The 9532-nt window shown below is 41.1% G+C and overlaps 1 protein-coding gene across 1 annotated transcript; it reads right to left on the reverse strand.

Moving 5' to 3' along the window:
* Positions 1 to 1185: 1185 nt before the first annotated feature.
* On the reverse strand, positions 1186 to 9236 carry LOC129182355 (storkhead-box protein 1-like). Its single transcript, XM_054778353.1, has 2 exons — positions 8364 to 9236; positions 1186 to 1269 (listed from the first exon to the last, which is right to left on the reverse strand). Exons 1-2 carry the CDS (start codon positions 8686 to 8688, stop codon positions 1214 to 1216), a joined length of 381 nt encoding a protein of 126 aa, XP_054634328.1. The 5' UTR covers positions 8689 to 9236; the 3' UTR covers positions 1186 to 1213.
* Between the last annotated feature and the right edge of the window lie 296 nt (positions 9237 to 9532).

Below are 9532 nucleotides of genomic sequence, written 5' to 3' on the forward strand. Positions count from 1 at the left end.
TAGCCCAAGTGTACGAAAATTCATACGTTGGGTTCGTGGAAGACTAAATTGTGTTTGACGTTTCCGAAAACACCTATGTGAGATTTGCGGAAGACTGAATGGTCTTTGGTGTTATGGAAAAAAGTTTAGGTTAACCTCAGACTCTGATTTTTGTCCAATGTTTACGAAAATGCGTACACTGGGTTCATCAAAGACTAAATTGTATGGGACGTATCAGTTGAAGACTCTAAATTGATCTTCATTGCTCCGGAAAAACTGTATGTTGAGTTCACTTAAGACACAAGTTTGTGGTTGATGCTTACAAAAACGCGTAAGTTCGTAGATGCGTTGAAGGACTACCGTCTCTTTGTACAAAAATACGTACTGAATGATCACTGAAGACCCTAGTTAGAGCTGTCTAGAATGAAACAACAGAATTACTGTAGAATTAAACAATGGATGCACTGTTACTTGAATCTTGCACAGAATATTCCACTGATCCATGTAGGGAAAGGGTATCACCCCTGCGTGGGCGGGACGCGAGGACAGCATAACAGAATAGGCACTTCCTAGTTTGAGGCTTCTTTCTTGCTGAGCTTTCTGACATCTTCTGGACAAATACTTCAATAAAGATTGAAAATACAAAAAAAGAGTGTCCGACTGATCGGGATAAACAAACTTGTGCGTTTGTAAATAAATTGTTATTTTGAGGTAAAACAACCATTTTTAGTATTGTTTATGTTGTGTTGCAGTTGTTTAGATATTTGAGCTCTCACAAAAGCAAAAAATCTGTGTGAAAGTGAAAGTTATGCTTGAAGTGTATCTTTTCTCCCTTTTTTGTTGGGAACTGATATTTTCCTGAAACTTACCAATGTTCTACTGCTGATTACTAAAGAACGGAAAAAGGAAAAAACAAACTTTTTTTTCTGATAGAAAAAACAGAGTCTAATCTTTCTTTTGGTAAGTTCCACGTTGAGATAGAACACGATATTCTGTGTGCCTTGATCAGTCAAAATCGTCTAAAATGGCCGCTTCTGAGGGGGTTGAATTTCGAAAAATGTCTGGAATTCAGTGAGTTTAGGTTCCTTGTTATTTTTCAGTGAAACGTCGACCACAGACTTTACTTTTAGTTTTCTAGCTGCACTTTGGAAAAAGGTAGTTCCGTGCGGAAAAAAAAAAACCCCACAGGACACAAACGCCAAACTTACCTGCACACTTGAGCATTTGCGCCCTCTTATGGAACCTTCGTGACACCACATGTCAACGTTTCCAATTCAGCTGTCGGCAGCACTGGGCAGAAAAAAGTGGAACACATCCTGACCGACAAGAATGCTGCATTTCCCTCCATTCTCTGCTGGGGGACGCTCCCTTTCCTTCCATCCGCTAAAACTGGGAGCGCAGCAGCACTTTTTTTCCTGAACAAAAGCTCCCACTTTTCCTTCCTGACGCTCCGACTGCGTCTACAACGGATACCGAGTCCCCCATGTCATGGGATTTACTTGATGAGGCTAAAAACATTTGGCAGACAAAACCCCACAACATCTAAGTCGGGGTGAGAGTGTTGATGATGGTAACAATAGTATCACTGTACGATACAGCGATTATGCGATACCACCAACAGCATTGCTTTTTGTACTCCATAGACTGCGTACTGGACTTTGAGTACATAGAGTGCATAGTGGAATGATAGCGTTGTGTCTTCAGCATTAAAGAAAACACTTTGCTATGTTCATCTAAGACTCTGAATTGTGTCGAATGTTTACGAAAATGCGTATGTTAGGTGTGTCAAAGACTGAATTGTATTTGTTGTTCACCAAACCGCATACGTTAGATTTGTTGAAGACTACAGTCATGGAAAAAATTATTAGACCACCCTTGTTTCTTCAGTTCCAACGTTTTTCCTTGACACCAAAGACAATTTAGTCTTCAATGAATCTAGCATACGTGGTTTCGTAAACATCAAATACAATTTAGTCTTTGACCAATCTAACATACGCATTTTCGTAAACATCCGACACAATTCCTAGTCTTAGATGAACATTGGCATTTTTTTCTAAAAAATATAGAACACAATACAAAAAGAGGGAAATTAATTCAAGTGCATTTCAAGAAAATAAATTTTACATCGAACATGTGAGCCACAATAGCACCCCGATGTTAATATTTTGTACAACCCCCTTTTGCCAACAAAGCAGCACCTAATGTTCTCCAATAATGTTTCACAAGATAGGAGAATACAGAAAAGGGATCTTCAACCATTCCTCTTCGCACCATCTCTCTAAATCATCCAGCGACCTGGGTCCTCTCCTCTTCAGCTCACTTCACAGGTTTTCAATGGGGTTGAGGTCTGGGCACAGAGATGGCCATGGTAGGAGCTTGATTCTGTGTCTGGTGAACCATTTCTGTGTAGATTTGACCACATGTTCAGGGTCATTATCTTGCTGAAAGACCCAGTGACGACCCATCGTCAGCTTTTGGGCAGAGGCCATCAGATTTTGCTTTAAAAGGTCCTGGTATTTCAAAGGATTCATGATGCCATGCACCCTAACAAGGTTCCCAGGGCCTTTGGAAGAGAAACAGGCCCACAGCATCACCGATCCTTCCCCACACTTGACAGTGGGCATGAGGTGCTTTTCTGCATACTCCTCTTTTGAGTTAGGCCAGACCCACTTAGAGTGTTTGTTGCCAAAAAGCTCTATCTTGGTCTCATCTAACCAAAGCACATGGTCCCACTTGAAGTGCCAGTACCGCTTAGCAAACTCTAGACGTTTACGTTTATGATTGGGAGTGAGAAAAGGTTTTTTCCGTGCATGCCTCCCAAACAGCCTTTTGGCATGTAGATAGCACCTGGTGGTTGTTTTGGAGACTTTGTGACCACAAGATGCAACCATTTGTTGCATTTCTTTAACCGTGAGCTTTGGAGCATTTTTTTAGTTCTCTTACCATCCTCCTCACTGAGCGTGGTGGCAAAATAAACTTGCGTCCTCGTCCAGGCTTGTTTACCACTGCTCCCGTGGTTTTAAACTTGTTAATGACTCCTCTGACAGTAGATATGGGCAGGTGCAGGTGAGTGGCTATTTTCTTGTAGCCATTGCCCTACTTGCGAAGGTCGACGCACATCTGCCTTACTTGAATGGTGTGTTCCTTTTTCTTTCCCATGTTGAAGATACCCCAAGGAAACAGGAAGTGATGAATTACTAATTAAGTGTTCCTCGATACTCTCATCAACTTTGTAAACTGCTGTAGAAATGACAGAAATACTTCAATTACATTTATTTCCTGGGAATTGTTAGGGGTGCCGATAATTGTGGGACAGGTCATTTTATGAAAAATTATTATTTTCTTATTCAGTGATTTTTTTTTATTTTCTTAAAATTGACATTGAAGGTTACATTTTTCTCCAATTTTCAGTATGATCCTATATTTTTTAGAAAAAAAAAAACAATTTATTGGAAGCTAACGAACAAATATTTACCAGGGGTGCCTAAACGTTTTCCTTGACACCAAAGACAATTTAGTCTTCAACGAATCTAACGTACGCGGTTTCGTAAACATCAAATACAATTTAATCTTCGACGGTCATCGTATTGTATAGTACTTTATTTATCCCACAGCAGGGAAATTCACTTGTTACAGCAGCAAGCAAGATACGCAAGTAAAGAATACATAGTGACTACAACATGGTTCAGGTGGTACAGGTGTTGAAGATCATGACAGCGGTCGGTATGAAGGACCTGCGGAACCTCTCCTTCTTACACCGTGGGTGTAACAGTCTGCTGCTGAAGGAGCTGCCCAGGGAAACAACAGTGTCATGTAGCGGGTGAGAGGTGTTGTCCATGATGGATGTCAGCTTAGCCAACATCCTTCTCTCCCCCACTTCCTCCACGGAGTCCAGAGGACCGTCCAGGACAGAGCTCGCTCTCCTGATCAGCCTATTGATCCTGCTCCTGTCCCTTTCCGTGCTGCCCCCTCTCCAGCAGCCCACAGCATAGAAGATGGCTGAGGCCACCACAGAGTCATAGAAGGTCCGTAAGAGAGTCCTGCACACACCAAAGGACCTCAGTCTCCTCAGCAGGTGGAGGCGACTCTGGCCCTTCTTGTAGAGGGCGTGGGTGTTGACGGACCAGTCCAGTTTGTTGGTAAGGTGAACACCCAGGAATTTGTAGCTGTCTACCAACTCTATGTCCGCTCCCTGGATGTTCACCGGTGTGAAGTGGGATGTTTTCCTCTGGAAGTTAATGATCATCTCCTTTGTCTTGCTGGTGTTGAGTTGCAGCTGGTTAAGCTCACTCCAGCTGACAAAGTCCCTGATGACCGTCCTGTATTCCAGATCATTCCCCTCTGAAACACAACCAACGATGGCTGTGTCATCGGAGAACTTCTGGATGTGACACTGTGTGGAAGTGACATTGTGTGTGAAGTCCGAGGTGTAGAAGGTGAAGAGGAAAGGGGAGAGCACCGTACCCTGAGGGGCACCTGTGTTGCAGAGTACCATGTCAGACACACAGTGACGGAGCCTCACATACTGTGGTCTGTTGGTGAGGTAGTCTATAACCCATGCAGTCAGGTGTTGGTCTACTCCCACACTCTCCATCTTCACTCTGAGTAGTGACGGCTGGATGGTGTTAAAGGCACTGGAGAAGTCAAAAAACATGACCCTCACAGCGCTCCCGCTGTCCTCCAGGTGTAGCAGTGATCTGTGCAGCAGGTAGATCACTGCGTCGTCCACTCCGATCCGAAGCCGGTAAGCAAACTGCAGGAGGTCCAGCTGAGTGCCCACCAGGAGTCGCAGGTGCTGCAGGATAATCCTCTCCATGGTCTTCATCAGGTGAGAGGTCAAGGCAACAGGCCTGATGTGGTTAGGCTCCTTGGGATGCGGTGTCTTTGGTATCGGGACCACACAGGAGGTCTTCCACAGGGCCGGGACTTTCTCCAGGCTCAGGCTGAAATTGAACAAGTGCCTGAAAACTCCACAGAGCTGGTCAGCACAGTCCTTGAGGATTCTAGGGCCATGGAAAAAATGCTGAGAGCACCCTTGTTTCTTCATATTATTGATCCATTTTAATGCCTGGTACAACTAAGGGTACATTTGTTTGGACAAATACAATGATGATAGCAAATATGGATGTGTTTCTGAAAATTTCAGATGTTTATGAAAATGCGTATGTTAGGTTCGTCCAAGTCTAAATTGTATTTGATGTTTACAAAACCGCGTACGTTGGATTCATTTAAGATGAAGATGTCTTTGCTGTCGAGGAAAAACATTTATTTTCATCTAAATACACTGAATTGTGTCGGATATTTACGAAAATGCATACATTACGTTCGGCAAAGACTAAATTGTATTTGATGTTTACAAAACTGTCTACGTTAGATTTGTTGAAGACCAAATTGTCTTTGGTGTCAAGGAAAAACATTTGTTATGTTCATCTAAGACTCATCTAAGACTCAGAATTGTGTCGGATGTTTACGAAAATGTGTACGTTAGGTTCGTGAAAGACTAAATTGTATTTATTCACAAAACCATGTACGTTAGATTTGTTGAAGACTAAATTGTGTTCAGCGTTAAGGAAAAAACTTTGTTGAGTTTATCTAAGACTGAATTATTTCAGATATTCATGAAAATGGGTATGTTAGGCTCACCAAAGACTTAACTGTATTTGTTGTTTACGAAAGCATGTAAGTTAGATTAGTTGGAGACTAAATGTCTTCAGCGTTAAAGAAAATACTTGGTTCATCTAAGACTCTGAATTGTGTCGGATGTTTGCAAAAATGCGTACGTTCGGTTTGTCAAAGACTAAATTGTATTAGATGCTTACAAAACCGTGTACGTTAGATTTGCTAGATAAATTATTATTTGTTAGATAAATTATCTTTTGTGTCAAGGAAAAACATTTACGTTCATCTAAGACTCAGAACTCTGTCAGATGTTTACGAAAATGCAGGCTCAGAATTGTGTCGGATGTTTACGAATATATATATGTTAGGTTCGTGGAAGACTAATATTTAATTACGGAACCGCGTACGTTAGATTCATTGAAGACAAAACCATGTAAGTTAGATTAGTTGGAGACTTCCTTCAGTGTGAAAGAAAAAACTGTCTTAGGTTCATCTAAGACTCGGATTTGTGTCGGATGTTTATGAAAATGCGTACGTTTGGTTTGTCAAAGACTAAATTGTATTTGATGTTTACAAAACCGTGTACGTTAGATTTGTTGAAGACTAAATTGTCTTTGGTGCCAAGGAAAGGACGTTTATATTCGTCTAAGACTCTGAATTGTGGTGGATGTTTACGAAAATGCGTCCGTTAGTTTTGTCAAAGACTACTGTAAATTGTATTTGATGTTTACAAAACCGTGTATGTTAGATTTGTTGAAGACTAAATTGTCTTTGGTTCCAAGGAAAAGGTGTTTATGTTCATCTAAGATTCTGAATTGTGTCAGATGTTTCCAAAAATGCATAGGCTACATCAGTACAACAGTATCACTGTATGATACAGCGATTATGTCATAATACCAACAGCATTGCTTTTTTACTCCATAGAGTGTGTAGCATTATTTGTTAGTGTATTTAACAAAAACAATCAACATGACAGTAGTGTACTGATAGTGTACCACAACAGATAATGATTTCATGCTTTGCCGTATCGTTAGTTTGTCCTATCCTTGTATATATCCAGTGGTGTATTCAACCATGAGCCATACCGCTATGTGCATCTTACAAAAATGACGTGTCATTGTCTTTACTAGTCGTGTTTTTGTGCATATTTAGTGCACTTTGACCTGCACGGTAGAAAAGTGTGCGTGTTCCACGGCTTGGTGAGCTATTAGCTAACAAGATAAACATTCCAGCACATATCAGTGTTTGCTTCCGTGCTGTCGCTAAAGCATCGCCGGCGCCACATTCAAGCATTCAAGCGGAGCCGATCATCATCTTAGCAGGTGTGCAGGTTTGGTGACAAATATTAGGTGACATTTTGGTCTAATCATCAGTTTCGTACAAATATGTACTGTATATGTAGCCACTGAGGCAGCAGAACCAATCACTGAAGGAAGTGATAGCATGGTGATAAATCATTATTTTCATTTTTAACATCATTTTTTTAATTAACATTATTTAGACAAAATATTTATTTTAAGAAATATTATTTTTTTTCATTATTGTGTTTCTTTTTTATTTAGAAATACAATGAAAGATAAATAAATAAATACAGTAAGAAACAATACAGTAACTACAACTACTCCTCGTTTTTTGTTAGTAATTCATACGACAAACGGTCCGACGAAAACCGAAACGTACGAAAACCCACAGGAAATCATGTAAATCCAATGAATCTGTTCCAGACCCCCACCAATATAAACAAAAAAATGCATTTCATAGAGCGTGATGATGGTTACACATGTGTGAAATAACTATAAATGAGGATTGGATGGACGTTATTGCTGATGCGGACTTCCCGTACATCCTGGCGAAATGGAATTCAATAGTCTTTCTCGCCGTCTGCATCAGATTTCTGCCACTCGCAACTTTCTTTGGCCCCATGGCGGGTTATTTCGCAGTCACACTCAAAAAATGCACGGTTTGTAAGTCGGCAACGTGGAGCGTGCTTGTTTGGACACTCCATTTCATGGCGTTTGTAATGTGCAATATTGTATGAAACCTGAGGCAAAATTTTGGCAAAAATTATCCACGAAAACTGGAGAAAGAAAAGCAGATTGCTTTAGATCATTATTGTACTCGATCATTATTTGTCAATATATGTGAATTTTTAGATTATTAAAAAATAAACAAATACCATCAAATTAAACTAAACAATCTTATAAAATAATTTTAAATATTCATTTAAAAAACGAGTGACAAAAACTAAGTTAAATAAAAAGTCTTTGGGCCAGAAATGACTGCGTCCCCTCCAGTTCTGACTAGCAACAGGTGACCAGGGGGTGGACTGGCCTGGCTCCAAAAATGAATTTATTTGTCACGTTGGCAAGGAAAAGTGCACTATTTGGGAACTGTGCCCATCATCCACAATCCTTATGTGAGACATGAACACACGTCTTTCTCTTTTCTGCGCCTTCTAAGGATAAAAAACAGATAAAAAAAGAGGCAGGTAATTAATGCACGTAATGGGACACACCTATTCGGCTGAGAAAGGCCGCTATTAAAAGACCTCCAAAAAGCTCCAACAAGGTTTTATATAGGTTTTCTATCCATGCTGTGAGCATGTAGTAACAGGTACATTCATGATAACATGGAATACTAGTAGTGGCCACCATCATTTTCACTCGCTGGAAAAAAGTTCGGACACCCCTGCTGTAAAGCGTCCCTGAAAAACTGCATATCCGGAGCACATTTTTGTTCATATAATAACACAATGGAGACCTTACCTAAGCATCTGATGTAAAACCCAGGTGGGGGCTTCAGGGTCCGCCTGGTCCATCCGTTCCTGAGCACTTGGAGGTGAACTTCTCGGCCGTGGATGAGGAGCACATGCTCGGCTATCCAGCCCAGAAAGAAGACCTCGGTCAGGGCTCGAGTGAGCGCGTGGTTCCAGAATTGCCGCATGTTGGTGCCCTTGAAGTCCGCAAACACCTCGTAGCCTGATGGTGGTGGCTGCTGTAGGGGCGACTCCTCTTCCCCATCGTGTCCGCTCGCCCTCGACAGCACCACGGCCAGCGAGTGTGGAGCGATGGCGAGCCCCTTCTTCTCCATCCCTCAAGTTCACGTGGTTCGCGCCATTGTGTAAGAACACTTTTAAGAAGTATTTCTACAAACACAACAACATGGTAGTCCACACAGAATTAGGTAGAAACGCGAGAAGAAACGAACAACCGAACGTGGTCGAGTGTCTCCGGATCAAACTTGTAGCAAGTGGCCAGAGGGTCTGGTGCGTTCAGCAACTCCTCGGAATTCCTAAAGCCTTGTCCGGAATGGCGCCGAAGACAGACACACAGACGGAATCGTCGAAACATAAACTCACAAAACCGAAACACTCAAATATTAAAGTACCTGGCTCGTTCAACAACGTGTATTTAGATACAATATTATTGTAATTTTTAAATCCGGCTTGACGCAAACATGTTCAATCCATCGTTTGCCACGCACCTCAACACGGAAGTTTTCATTTGTCACCATTCGATGGAGACCCAAATAATCTAAAATACCCTCCAGATAATGTAAAAATATATAGAAATACTTCAAATGAATGTCTTCTGTGGAATCAAACTCGGTTCTGATTGTAGCTGAGAACATTCCAGCAAAAAAAGTCAGCCTGTTAACGCCCTCTAGTGCTCATTTGAAGAAATAACTACACAAAAGTCTTGTCGCTTATCCAAGCTGTAGGAACAATAAATAACTTCACTTTTAGTTGCTCATTTGGAATGAAAAATAGTTTATATGAAAGGCAAAAGCCTCTAGATTATGCTTATTATAGCAAAATAAAATCTTGTGTCATTCATTGGCTTTTATCACTGAATTAGGTCAGAAAAAAAGTCTGTCGCATACCGAAATAATGTGCGGTACAAATGATATCTTCCATTTGAAGACACAAACATGC

The sequence above is a fragment of the Dunckerocampus dactyliophorus genome, chromosome 6 (assembly GCF_027744805.1).
Source record: "Dunckerocampus dactyliophorus isolate RoL2022-P2 chromosome 6, RoL_Ddac_1.1, whole genome shotgun sequence".
In the NCBI taxonomy this organism is placed as follows: domain Eukaryota; kingdom Metazoa; phylum Chordata; class Actinopteri; order Syngnathiformes; family Syngnathidae; genus Dunckerocampus; species Dunckerocampus dactyliophorus.

Excerpts from the sequence above, each read along its gene's own strand:
- LOC129182355 (XM_054778353.1), bottom strand. The coding sequence starts at position 8,688 with ATGGAGAAGAAGGGGCTCGCCATCGCTCCACACTCGCTGGCCGTGGTG. Across the intron at positions 1,270-8,363 it reads GTTTTACATCAGATGCTTAG|TGCTGCCGACAGCTGAATTG; the intron begins GTAAGGTCTCCA and ends TTTTCTGCCCAG.